Here is a 14157-nt window from a genome sequence, read left to right as displayed (position 1 = left end):
AAAACCCGGATTTAGAAATGCAGAAAATCTGTGCGCTTTAATTTTTTTTGTTTTGCTAGATCCCAATTTGTCATCTGTGAACCAACAAAACCCTATATAAAACAACTGTTTGCGTAATAACGCAAGGAGAAATCTCTTCACAATTAATGAGTTAGAAAATAGACTAGAGTAAACAACATTGTTTACTTCACTAGGCATAAGTAAAATTTAAAAATGGAAGCATGAACGCAGTTAATGCTGTTGTTGCATCAGCAAAAATAAAATGCAGCTACATATTATCTAATTATCTAGTCTTGAGAAACAAATTAAAGCAACCCAGGATGAAGTCCTCAACTCTAGGCAGGCATTGATCAGACGGACCTGGGTCCTGAACAGGGGGTCCAATGTGACCCAGCTCATAGTCTGGAGAAATTTTCGGTCGCGCTGCTCCGTCTGGCTCATGTCTGAATTGGATCTGTTCGGTCTTGCCCATACCCCATCCTCGAAGTAAAACGCTGAAGCAGCTAAACCAGAACGAGACGCTGAGAAGTTGATCTGATGTAATTATTTTTTCCCCAAAACATTCAGAAGAAAATATATATTGTGAGGACTGGACGAGCCGAGAGCATCTCTCAAGCTTAGTAAAGAAATGTTAATCTCATATTTTTTAATGAAGATTTTCCAGCGAAGTTTAAGAGATGCGTTTTTGATATGTATCGCGGAAACAGTTAGCAATTATTGAACAGTGAGCTTCACAGGCTGCCATGGTCGGTTGAACTTTTGAAGAAAAGTACTGAATAATATGAGTTCTGCAGAAGTACTTTAAATATTACTCATACATAGCCATCGGTTGAATTTGCTGCGCTTTAGAACTCTTAAATGGATCAGTCCAGCAAGTTTTAGCGGATAAAGTGGATTATTATATGCATCCTGTATCCACCGAAAAAATATATACCATCGATTTTCAGCGCCTTTACTAGGTTATTCCAACACAATCCTGTTTTTTTTTCAGATTTTGAGCAGGTCAATGCTTAAATAGAACTCAGGTCAATGCTCCCTGTTCAGTCTAGTACATAGTACTTATTAAACGTGCCTGACTTTCGCAGAATAGCTGTCAAAGCAGCAGCTCATTTCGCTCCGTATTTAAATACCTGAATTCAGCGGTGATAGGAATTACGGTAAATTTTGTCATGAATTACTTTTTTTTCTTATCTCATTTATCATATAAATTTGTTCGGCCTTGCTATATAATGAGCAAAAACACATTACCAAACATTCTTGTTTCTCTTCAAAACAACGATGCTCTTATACACGCAGCTTCAGGCACACCACGGAGAACCACTCAGACCTCAAAAAAATGTTATGTTGCCATATTTTTTCTTTAAAAATGTTTAAGCTACTTTAAATTTTTTGTTCAATCAATTTTTTACTCAAACTTTTTGACTGCATTCCAAACTAGTATACGTTGCATGAATTTAAAAAGCTGTGCGTTTAGTATTTCAAAACACATAATTTTGCGGAGTTCAACAAAGCAAGTTTAACTGCATTTTTGGGCGAACATTTGCTGAGAGTTGTCTAGGTTTTGATGTAATTCTTCAAATTTCCATACCTTTGTTTAATTTTTCAAGCCCCTAACGATTGTTTTGAAAGCCATCTCATATTTTGATTTATTTAATCATCCTCACATTATTGGTGGCTAGAATCGAAGTACATGCCCGTACTTAACCCCAAGTCAATATCAGTACTGGGCAAGTCTAATTCCAAGTCTAAGAATCGGTACTGATTCAGAGCTATGATCATAGCACATTTAAGACCTGTCAGACTTGGCCAAAACTTGGCAAGTCCAAGCCAAGTGAAAAATTAAAGTTTTGTCTTTTGCGCCGTTAAAATACGCTTGAAAGAAGCAAATTTCAAGTAAGAAGGCGAGCAATTTATACTACACGGGAGACTTGCATTTACAATTGCCCAGTACTGATTAACACTTGGAGTTCGGTATGGGTAAAACCTCGGTTTTTGGAGAAGAAATTTTAAGAAACATTTTAACCAATTTTTTGCCCATCTGATCTACTTCTCAAAAATGAATCTACCCAGTTTTATAAATTATGAAAAACGTATGATATTTTGAAAAAGAAAAAATGAAAAAAATGGTTGAATATTAGGTGAACAGACATTAATTAATTACTCACAAAATTGGTCGAAGAAGACAAAAAGAAAATTTTTCTCTCATTAAAGGTTAAAATCTGAAACAAATTATGTTAATCGAAGTAACTGGTCTCCTGTAGAAAGAGCAGACATCGATTACAATACATTGGTTTGTGAGTTTTGCATAATGAACTTCTAAAAATGCTTTGTTGGAAATCCTCAACATTGGAATTTTTCCGGTAGCCACGTGCTCTACTGGGACGCATTTGAAAGCGCTCCCAATTTTTCAGAAGCTATCAATTGCTTCAGGGCGTGAAAACGTTAGTTGTTACTTTAAAATGGGTGAAATAAAATGCCGAGATTGCCTGCTCTTGTGCGTTATGATGTCTGTTTTAATTCAATATCTGATTTAATCTACAATGCCGTTGAAAAAATAACATTTGATTATAATGTTGTTTTGTCGAAATTCTTCAAGATATTCATCTGGCACAAAATTTTTTGGTTATATTCACGCCATTTTTCAGGTCTTATCTACTTTGTAATGTGGGGTAGTGTTGATTGTATTTATTGCCTCCATATTTTTCAATTCAACTCAATTAATTACGTTTACACTAATTTTTTTTTAATGTAGAGGGTTCAATTTTACGGCAGATCTGTTAATTTTCAAGTCATTTTGTAGCTTTTAAGTGAAACTATCTGTTAGATGAATGCTTACTTCTGAATTTTACACCATAATCTGTTTTTTTTTCCAATAAAATCCTTTTTTTCACAAACTTTAGACGAGTATTGAAGTTCCATATTTTTTCTAATAGTTTTGTTTTTCTTCATTTTTGACAAGTTGTGAATTTGTTTATCAAAACTTTGTTCACCTTTTTTTTCGAATAAAGCTAATGATATCAATCCTCTCAGAATTGGTTGCAAAAACATGAGTTGTGGTTTTACATCTCTTGATGGTTGTCATCACACCATACTACAGTCCTTTTAACTAGAAGCTTGTACTCTTTTCAAATGTAGGTAATTTGAACTAATGATAGAGTTAAGTGAGTAGTTGTGCTTGTGTAGAAATCGGATAACAATTATTTCCGAAACAGTTATTCACTTGATGGCACTATCGATAAATTATTCATACTTATTTTAACAGCAGACAGTGTGTGCGTACAGTAGCTTCAGCTTTTTTTCCCTAAAATTCAAGTTCCCTTCCAAAGACTTTTACATCACTGTTCTTCTGAGAAAAGAATCTTTTTTCCTCAATTTTCTGTAATTTAACTTCTTAGGCTCAGTTGCTTTATTGAAATCAAAACTTATCCCGGTATAGGGATTTGTAGTCTGATACCACTGTAATAACGATCCTGGTCTTAATTTTTTTCGTTCGTCAATACAAGTTTTGCTCAATTTTTGGTTTGAATTCTATTTGAAATTTTTAATTTGATTTCTTTTTGACTTCCCGGGCATAATTACAGTAAATTGATCTATCCACTTTTGTTTAGGTGGCCGTTTTTCATCTTGGCGAAAGTTTTGAGAAATTAACTGTCTAGCTGTTAATTTAGGCAGATAAATTAGGCTTAGGTTTGCCAATATAAGACAAAATTGCGTCAACCTCGACGTTTGGCTATAATTTTCAGCTAGGCAATTCACTTAATTAAAAAATAAAGATGTTAGTAATTCGATTCAAATTATAGTCTGAAATTTAGTTAGAAATATTAGAAAGTTTAACTTGTCTGTTTAATCAGACAGGGGCAAATTGATTCAAGTCACTAAATTGATATGACTTAATCTTCGGAAATGGTGCTGTGAAAAAACTCGGTTCAAACTGATGATTCTAGATAGCAGTTAGTAGAGTTAGATTATTTGATGTAAAGTCTTCCCAGCATTTACTGAATGATTAAGATACCATCAGAAGTATGAATGAATTCGTAGAAAGTGCAAATGCATTCTATACATGGCATCCATTGAGACTGATTTTTAGGAATTTTGCAGAAGCAGACCACAATGGGTACCCTTGCGACGACAACTATAATTCTCTGTGCTAAGATAAAATCTGTGTCTTGACTTTTTTGCAATGATAATGGGTATATATACAGTTGAGTTTTGGGTCCTTTTTCATCCTCAATTTCCAAATCATCAGCTTGATCTATGAATCAGATCTCTCCTGTAAATCTTTTTAATTGTACTGTGAAGTATCATTTTGCCATTATTTCATTTTTGAGAAATTAAATCTGTTACTTTAATAAAAACGCTTTTTGTTCCTCCTGCGAATGTCCATAACCCACCAAATACAAAATCAGTTGCAAATATTTCTATATTCAAAGCTTAATTACTTCGACCAACTTTTGAGCTTTTTCAGTTTTTTAGTGATCTTATTTTGATTTCACTTGTTTATTTCCATTGAATAACTCCAGTCAATTAATTCTACATTTGGTGAATATGACATGAAGCAATATTGCACAATTTTTTTTTCGTGCGTGCAAGTGCTTGCGACGGTGTTGATATTCGGAATTCTGAAAAAAATCTGGATTCAAATTTTAACTCAGTTTCTTTTTTCACAAAATTTGATGCAAATATCATTAAAAACCATCACAAAAATGCAGCTGCGTTACTTTTTTGTTAGTTTTCCAAAACTTGCGTTAAACCCAGTTCCTAATATTCATGCCACTTTTAAAGCTGGTATGAACACACGGCAATGAAGGAAATAAGATCACACTTGTGGTGAAGTACTGCTTGAACTAGTTGCCTCAATCCTTATTCAGAACAACGCATCCAATTTTTAGTCATCATTTACTTGTTCTTCCCTCTTTGTTGATAAACGGTTTGATATATTGATGAAAAAAATTAACCCAAGTATTACCCACTATTTTACCCATAATAACAATTTGGGTAAAATAGTGGAACGCAGGTGAGAAAGAACCCAGGTTGAGGCGCAGACCCAAATTGCTTTATGATCAGACCCAATCGAGCGCACACCCGTGTGTTCCCAGTGCGAAATTACAGGGTCTGGACGGAAGTACGAGCGCGCTACACCTGGACCATGGTCTGAAGTTTGTCTGGTCAGAGGTCAATTTGTTCTTAAATGTCTCATCACAGGCGTATTCGAGCGCACTTAAGTCTGATTAAAAACGGTTGGAGCACAATTTGGTCTGATCAGAAATGTTTTCGAACGCAATTGGGTCTGATCAAGGACCATTTCGAGTGCCTTATTTTTTCATTTTTTTTCTATTTAATGAAAAATGTTGGCTCTGCCAAGAGGGAACAATAAAGCAGCGTTCTGATCAGAGACTCATCTATATTCCGACAACTCTGATCAGAAAAAAAGGAATCCAGCTGATAGGAAAGACCGGTCCGGTCCCCTTCAGAGGAAATTTTGATTAACTGGAAACCACAATGCTTGTTATGGAAAGCTGTCTACACTCATCCATTGAGTCAGAATTATACACTAAGCGGTTCACTAAAAAAATTTGATCTCAACAATTGGGTTTCGTTTTCTTTAGCAATATTTTTCTAATTGATTTTTTTCTTACATGAATTAAATACTGCAAACATCAGTCTTTATGAAATTAATATATTATAGCAAAATTAAGAGATTTGCTCATACGTGAAATCTTTCTCTGATCAGACTATTTGGAGCGCACTTGACTCTGATCAGAACCGGTTTTGAGCGCGCTTCAGTCTGATCATAAATGGCTGCAAGCGCAACTAAGTCTGACCATAAGCGCTTCGAGCGCAACTGGGTCTGATCATAACCTCTTCGAGCGCACTTGAGTCTGATCATAGTCTGATTAAGGTTTGGGCAATGGTCTGAATTTGAGTCTGGACCATGGTCTGAAGATGGTCTGATCAGAACGCTTTCGGTCTGAAAAGTCTGATCAGAGACCCTCTGTGTCTGAAAAGTCTGATCAGAGGTAACTTGAGTCTGGAAAGTCTGATCAGGTTTAATTTTTATTTGAAAAGTCTAATCAGAGACCCCCTGTATCTGGAAAGTCTGATCAGAGGTAACTTGAGTCTGGAAAGTCTGATCAGGTTTAATTTTTATCTGGAAAGTCTGATCAGAGATAATTTCGGCCTGGAAAGTCTGATTAGACGAAAATTTGGGTCTGGAACTCAACCTGGGTATTTATTCAATTCCCGGTTCGAGAGCATAACAACAATCGCACTACAAGTCAATCAGGTAGCATAATTGCGCTTTTTGATTCCTTCAAAAATCTGAAACAGTGGTAAAACTCTAGTTTTGATAAGACGCTATCACCAAGCTAATCTACATCTCGGCTTCGCCTCAGGGTTTGGGAGATTCTGGATGTCTATGACAACTGTGAGGTAAAATTCAATGCAGTGTTACCCTCATCGAATAAAAACAAGAATGATGTCAACGCTTTTTCAAAACTCATGAACATATTAAACCCAACCAATTTTTTTAAAAAATAGATAAGCTTCTTTTATCTTAAGACATACTTTAAAATATAAGTATCAAATTGACTTATCATTTCTTTGCTTGTCAAAAGAGACTCAGAGAAAATTAATTTGGTTATTTTTTAATTGAGATTGTATGCAGAAAAGGTTGTTTTTAAGTTTTTTTCCTTGCACAGCTCTGTTCAACAGTTTTTTGATAAACTTAAATCATTCAGCAACACGATAATGATAAATCAAACTGTAAAAAATGGATTTGGAATTCGATTAAATGTCCATGAGGAGGGAAGTTCATGTGTTCTCTCGCCAAATTCCAAAAACAGCGAAAGTTTTCCATTCCTCCTCGGACCGTTTTAGAACGTTGTGGAAGAATACAACAATCCGAGGCAAATACAACATGCCCGGTTGTCCATTCTTAGATTCCATCTCGAGGACCATTTATGGTTCCATCCAAGTCTAAGCGAAATTTCTTGCATGATCTTGCTATGGTTTCTAAGAAGCCAAATGATCTTTGGTATGGTTTTCACGATTTTACATGAAATTGATAATTTAATCAGAGAGGTTTTTTCAACTGTTTTTCCACCGATAGAGCATTTTATAGTCTTGCATAAGGTATCCAGGAAGCGATTATGATCTTGGATACGGAGTCAAAGACGCCATATATAGCCTTGGATATGGCTTCTAAGATTCAGCAAAAAATGTCAAACACTGTGTTTGTGCGTGTGCGTGCGTGCGCGTGTGTGTGCGTGTGTGTGTGTGTGTGTGTGTGTGTGTGTGCGTGTGTGTGTGTGTGTGTGTGTGTGGGTGTGTGTGTGTGTGTGTGTGTGTGTGTGTGTGTGTGTGTGTGTGTGTGTGTGTGTGTGTGTGTGTGTGTGTGTGTGTGTGCGTTTGTCTGTGTCTTCGTTTCCACACCAACAATTGTGTAATGTGAAGTGCATTTCATGCTAAATGAACTTTGCTGTGTTAAATAGCTTGGCTCTACTTTATGAAAAATATCAGGTCAACATTGTCACGGATACAGATAAGTCTTGTTGTTCCGACCCCTCTTGAGGGGGGAGGAACTATATACTCAAACAGGTTTTTTTTGTTCAGTCAATTTTGGCCGATCGATATATTCATCGTAGAGAGTTGAGACTGGCATCATTAGAAAGCTTGTCCAGCGTAGAATATAGAATTAAAAAGATTTTTTGATTTTCGTCTTTGACAGGGAGATATCGAGGTTTAAACTTTCGAGAAAATAGAGTGAATTCCGTTGATTTCATTCACATTTTTCGGAATTTTTGACAAAAATTTAATAAAATTTTTCAAGAAAATGTTGTTGATTTTAAGTTTAAAGATAAAATTTATTGTCAACTATTTGCATTAAATTTTTTTGTCACAAATTCCGGCAAAATATTTCACAAAATTCAGAATTTTTCATCAAAAACAGCACGAAATAAATTTCTTTAGTCCGCTCTGATTAAATTTGCAGGAAGTGCACACCCAAACACCACTAACACAATCTTTGTAGACTGAAAAGGGGGCTAATTCTACCTCAACTCCGTTGAGAGTGCTCTGTAAATAAAACTTTGCCGTTTTTTGCTAACTTTATTCGTTGATGATCAAGAACGCAGCATTTATTTTTGAGTTTTTAACTAATAAAATATCTATATCAATGACATTGCAAAAATTAAATATTCCCAATGGACGATCAGCATTAGCAAGATTAGTTCTGTATCAATCCTGGACCATTACAATCCAAAAATAATTCGGATTGTCGTCAATCGGATTTTATAAAAAAAAATTTCGATCTTTTTTGTATTAATTAAATAAAAGAACCGTTCAAATCAACGCTCACTAATATTAAATCCTATTGGCTTCCTAATTAGCTTGAAACTAATTTATCTAGTTGATTGCTGGAAAGCTTATGGTTGTTTTGACTTTTAAAATAATTGATTTTCAAATAAAAAATGGCTTATTGAACTTTGCCTCCAATTTTCTCTTAATTTGGTCAACTTGTAGCTTGGTGTCAGCAATCAAAGAGCGCTCCTTCTTTCTGCCTAATTCAAATTTAGTCTTTATTGTTGTTTTACGCCTTAAGTGGCGTTCTGGCTTTTACACTACTAGATTTCACTTTTTTTTTTTTAATTTTTAGGTATTTGCCCACTTTTCATGTTTTCTAGTTTTGCCAAATTATCAGGTTATTGTCAGTTCATATATCACATTTTTGCGTTCAAATTAACGCAAAATAGATAATATTTAATTCCTGAAAAATATAGATTATGGTTCTTTGCCGCTTTGACAGTACTGTCTCGAAGAATTTAATTTAACTTTTTAATTTTGTCTTTAAATGTCGCTCTTACTTTGTCTTTTTAGTCGTATTTAATTTCCTGTGCAATAACCAGGTTTGATTGGTTTTTCTCTGGAAGGGTAGATGAGCCGATTTTCTGATATTAGAAGATAGATAATGGCTTTCATGACTTTGAAAACAATTGTTTTCCAAAATGAAAAAAAAAACATTTCAACTTCGCAATTTTGTTCCTTTTATTGTCTGTTTGTTACCTGGACTCGTTAATTAAAGCTTTTATATGACATCAATTTTTTCAAGGGAAGGTGTCAAAAGGGATTGGTGTCACAAAATCTAATGTTTTTGAAGATTTTGTTATGACTTTACTGGCTTCGACACGGGTTTTTCGCAAAAAAAAATTAAATTAATTTTTGTTTTTTGTCATATTTGACGTTCTTTCTGTAAACGTAAGACATATTCTGGATTATTGCAGGTTTCAAGGGCTTCCTTTGGAAGAATGGACGAACCAATTCAAATTTTTCATTTTATAATTAATGGCTTTTATGTCTTTGGAAATAAATCTTTTTCGAAAAAAAATAAGTATTACATTCTTTTGCATTTTTTTTCTTTTTGTCTAATTGTTGCTTATTTTCATTAATGAGCGGCCACATAATACATTATTGGTGTTCGGCGGAGGTGCAATCGAACATATTTTGGGGCCAAAGTATGGTTTTACGGCTTCCAAAGCATTTTCTGGCAAGTTTTAATTGATTTTTAGTTTGTTGTCTATTTATTGTTCTTTTTGTAACTCCAGAAAAAATGAATGCCAAGAGTTCTTAATTCCCTTCCAAAAAAGCATTGGTAATTGTAAACTTATGGGATATTGTAGTTGATTCCTAATGGTTTCCATTACTTTGAAATTAATTGTTTTTTTTTTAAATTCAGCGAATTTTCTGACTTTAAAGTTTCTGTTCTTTTTTCTCTATTTGTTACCAAGCTTTATTATGAACTGGTGAATAACCATTTTTTTCTGGTGAATTACAAGTTATTTTGTTTATTTTCAGTTTTATCTGACGCTATTTGTCTTTGTTACTAATTTTTGTTTTTTAAAACGGACATAAATTTTTTTGATGTAATTAATGTTTGTTGTTGTTGTTTTATTTTGCTGTTTTTCTTGACTCGCTTTCTCAGTATTGGCATATCTCATATATCTAATGCATCATTTTTCACTCCACTGAGTTATTTGCTTTGGAGGCTATCTTTTCGTTCATCCACCAGTTTTTTTTTGAGATATACTTGAATTTTTTGTGTTTTTCCATCTGCTCCTCATTTGATAGACAATTATGCCAAAATTGTGGATGAGCGGGGTCGGAACTTTATGTGCGATCGCACATTAACGAGCCGCCTTGTTACTTTTATAGAAAAAAATACCAGGAATAGTGACATACGTTGGCCATTAGTTGATTTTTTTGCCAGTTGGAACACTAGTTATGTCAACGGTTTGCTCGACAGCGTGTCGCATCCTTAGGTAACAAATTACATTTAAAACAAAATTCAAGAGACCTACAACAAAAATTCTTTTCATGTTCTGAAAGACAAACAAGTAACCAAAAGAGAACGTACTCGTCTATTGTCTTTGTCGGTCCCACAGTTCATGATTTTCATTTCCTCCTGTTTCGGCTCTGAACCTTCATTTGCATGCGAAGTCCCGGGTCAAACTATTGTCTAGGAAAACGAATATATCAAAGTGTCCAAATTACAAATTTTGACGGCTTTTCACTTTACGCGGAAAAAATAGAAAATGTAAACAGTTTCAAGTATTTAGGCATCATTCTATATCACCGTTTAAGCTTTTCCGAACATAGCAATATTATCCAGAATAAGCTGAACTAGTTCACTGCTATGTTTTATAGTCTGAGAAAGTTCCTAAAAGTATCGCATATGATAAGAGTCTATAAGACTTATGTACAGCCAATCATACAGTACGGAGTCATAGCTTATGGGTCGACGACAAAAAGCATTCTACAGCCTATTGATAACAAAGTAAACAGATTGCTTAGAATAATCTTTTTTAAGAAAAAATTTGAGTCAACTAAAAAAATACGAGAAGAAGACAACATCTACAGCACACAAGAACTCCATATTTACGAACTGCTAAAGTTGCTGATAAAAGTGATACGAAAAGAATGCAATGTCGAACAACTGAAAAAAGCAATCGCAGAAAAAGAGCTGATTGAAATTGATGGGATGAGAAAAACAAAAAAACAACTTAAAGTGAGTTACCCTAAACTAAGTAATTGCTCAATTACAGTAAGGTTGAGAAAACTATGCAACTGCTTGCTTGGTTTAGATCCTACTTTTTTCAAAAGCCTGTGAAAAATGAAAGAAAAACAGGTTAAAATTTTCGCTACAAATTTCCTTAAAAACTATGTTATTGGTTCTTTAGACATAAAAAACTATATTTTTGGCTTATTGGAACGATCGAGATTTGTAAGTTGTATACTGCCGTTTAAATCCAAGAATTGTGTTTTGGTTTTATTTGAAACTTTTTTTTAGACAAATAGTAGTCCTTTTCCCTGCATAAACCCGACAAACTCTTTTGTTTATCTTCATCACAAAGGCGCCTGAAAACGATCCATAGGGGTCAATGGTGTCCTTTCGGAGCGCATGTAACATTTGAAAATTAATAAATTATGTAAATGCCCGTTTGTATCATGCGTAATCCGTAAACAATTTATTATTATTATTACAAATCACTAATCCTAGAGAACTACGGTCATCTTATCATACAATCACTATTTCTATTCTTATGGCTGTCTTGGCCTGCAGTAGACTATCGCAGTCTTTGTCGATCGGTGCTGTTAGGGTGTAAACTTCTATAATATTCTCTCGGGCTGTTTGAAATTTTTTAATCCTTATTGATGGCTTGTTTTTCTACGTTTTCTAGATCGGACTCTGAGGGACAGGTCGCCTTTGAAATGAATAATTAAATATATTGACATTAAATTATTTAGAATTCAAAAATAAATTGCTGGGCTAGGTTATGTAGAATTTATTTCCAACCTATTCTAAGTCGAGACTTTTAAGCCAAGTAAAAGTTAACAACGTTGCATTTTTAATTCAAAAAATGTATATAGCTCTACAATAATCGATTCAGTCTTTAGGGATGTTATTGGTACCACTATTAAATTTCTCGATCCTCAAAGTACATCATCTATCGGTCAAAATTAAATGGACAAAAAACTGCATGGCTGGTATGCATTTCCTAATCTACATTCCATGGAGGGTTGGACTCAAGGAAAATGAAGAAGTTTTGTACAGTTGATAATTCAATCACCAATTTTAGGAGTAGTTAAATGTTTTCCCAATTTTCAGATACAATTTGGCACCACTAATGTCTTCGTGGTCGGAAATAGTGGTTCTGGTTGCCTTAGCTCTTTCATTTGCCAGCGGGCACACGGGCAACGAGACATCGGCCAGTGCATACATAACTGAACGAATCATAAATGGCAACCTAGTCGAGCCAAGTCAACGGTCCGATTTCTTTGTGGTTGTAATGCTGTTTAAACTTGTACCAAATGGGGGACAACCGATATTGAAAAATTCGTGCGGTGGGACTCTGATATCAGACAGACACGTTCTTACTGCAGCACATTGTGTGTACATTGATGAAAACGACCCCAACTACCATGCACACTGTAATTATCAAACAGAATCTTTTGTACTTATCAAGTTTATTTTTATCAAGTTGAAAAAAAAGCATTACCTTTTTGATAGTTCGGATTATCAGAGAAAAAATCAAGCATTAAGCAGCTGTGTAGTATACTCTAATATTTGGTTATCATCCTTAAAATAGGATTTTTTGAAAAAGAACATACGTTCTATACGTTTTCATAAATGAAAATATACGTTTTCATTTATTTATGAATCTAGCCTTGCAATGTGAGCTGACTTTACAAAATACTGCCAGAGAAAACAATCGCAAAATGTAAAATATTCACAGAAAGCACAGTCAGTAAGAAAAATAACAGATTTTTTTTACAATTAACAGACCAAAACCCACTGCTGTTACAATGAATGAGTTCTCGAGAAAAAATTTCAGCGTCAATTTTTGTTTAATTTTAACTTTAATAATCTGAAATGTAATGACTTTGACTTTGGATATACTGTTATGATATAGAAAAAAATCAGATTGCGCTTCTGTTGAGGTTTCAAATTGCACTTATTTTGAACGGTTTCATGGATCATAATTGTCAGGGAAATAAAGCTAACGACTCAATAGTTATAAGCAAAACTACAAACCTTGTTCCGCGGATCCCACCAAGGAACCTAGAAATTTTTGTCTAATCTTTAAACAGACAATTTGGTGCAAAATTAAAATTTTTGGACGCCTCATCCGCACAAAAATACCCAAAGAAGAAAGAAACAGTATGAGAGCTTGAAAAAAAGTGCAGAACTTGATGGCGATTTACAGGAATGAAACTGATACTCATTTTTTTATTTTTTCAGGGCTGTTGTCAGTTTGACTTGGTTCTGTATTTGAAATACTGTTGTGTATATGTGTTTTCGTGTTAATTTAAAAATGAAATCCTTTTTAATGTTTTTCAGTTGGGCCCTCCTTGACTCCTCACGGAGTTACATCGAAGCCTCCTACCGTGACTCATTATTAAATTCTATCCCAGACGTTAGCCCGTTGATGGAACCCAATCAGGAGCACGGTTTTGCAGCATTTAGATATGAAACGTGCTCAACATTGCTGCTAGCAAAAACATCAATCTGGATTTCATTGCAAATTCTTGGCTAATTCTTAACACACGAACACATTTCGCTTTGATTTGCTCACTTTTGTCTGCTCAGAGAATAGCTTTATCTTTTACGTTTACATCCTTTCATTTAAGAAAAATTAGTATTGCGACCAATTTTTAATTGAAATTGGACAGCCGCCTGTTATATCCCTACGAAATATTGATGGCAATCGAAACTTTGTTGGTTTCCATAATTACACAGGAGAAATAAAGAACGTATGGTAAAGAGGCAACGTGCATTTAAAAGTTAAAATGGTTCATCTGCAGATATCAGTTTGGCTGGCTGGAAGATCTATACTGTTTCAGCAGCAAAAAAGATCACAGCAATTTCAGAACAGAAATTGAACAGTTTAATATTTCCTCAAAAATGAGACTTGTAGAGTGAACATGCTTTCTTCTTTTAAAAAACAATCCTAAATTGAGTTGCTTTTTTTCTAGTCTAATAAATGATATTTTGTACGTACTGGTTTTTCAAATCAAAGTGCAAAAAAATTCAGACTTGTCAAAGGTTCTTTTTCGATCAAAGGCATTGCACTAAAGAGTCGTCTCGTCATTTTTCTTCAATTT

General features: G+C 34.4%; 1 protein-coding gene across 2 annotated transcripts in view; it reads left to right on the top strand.

Annotated features, from left to right (window-relative positions):
- Positions 1–4894: 4894 nt before the first annotated feature.
- LOC142338600 (serine protease SSP1-like) overlaps positions 4895–14157 on the top strand; it is a 33256-nt gene continuing 23993 nt past the window's right edge. The window contains exons 1-3 of one of the 2 annotated variants that reach the window (XM_075388422.1): positions 4895–5014; positions 6253–6429; positions 12161–12483. In XM_075388422.1, coding sequence (XP_075244537.1) covers positions 6410–6429; positions 12161–12483 — 343 coding nt within the window. In that variant the 5' untranslated portion in view covers positions 4895–5014; positions 6253–6409. The remainder of the gene's footprint in view (positions 5015–6252; positions 6430–12160; positions 12484–14157) is intronic. The other variant, XM_075388421.1, reaches the window with a different exon arrangement.

The sequence above is a fragment of the Convolutriloba macropyga genome, chromosome 4 (assembly GCF_964194025.1).
Source record: "Convolutriloba macropyga chromosome 4, txConMacr16.3, whole genome shotgun sequence".
In the NCBI taxonomy this organism is placed as follows: domain Eukaryota; kingdom Metazoa; phylum Xenacoelomorpha; order Acoela; family Convolutidae; genus Convolutriloba; species Convolutriloba macropyga.
This window is presented reverse-complemented; position numbering and strand designations above follow the sequence as displayed.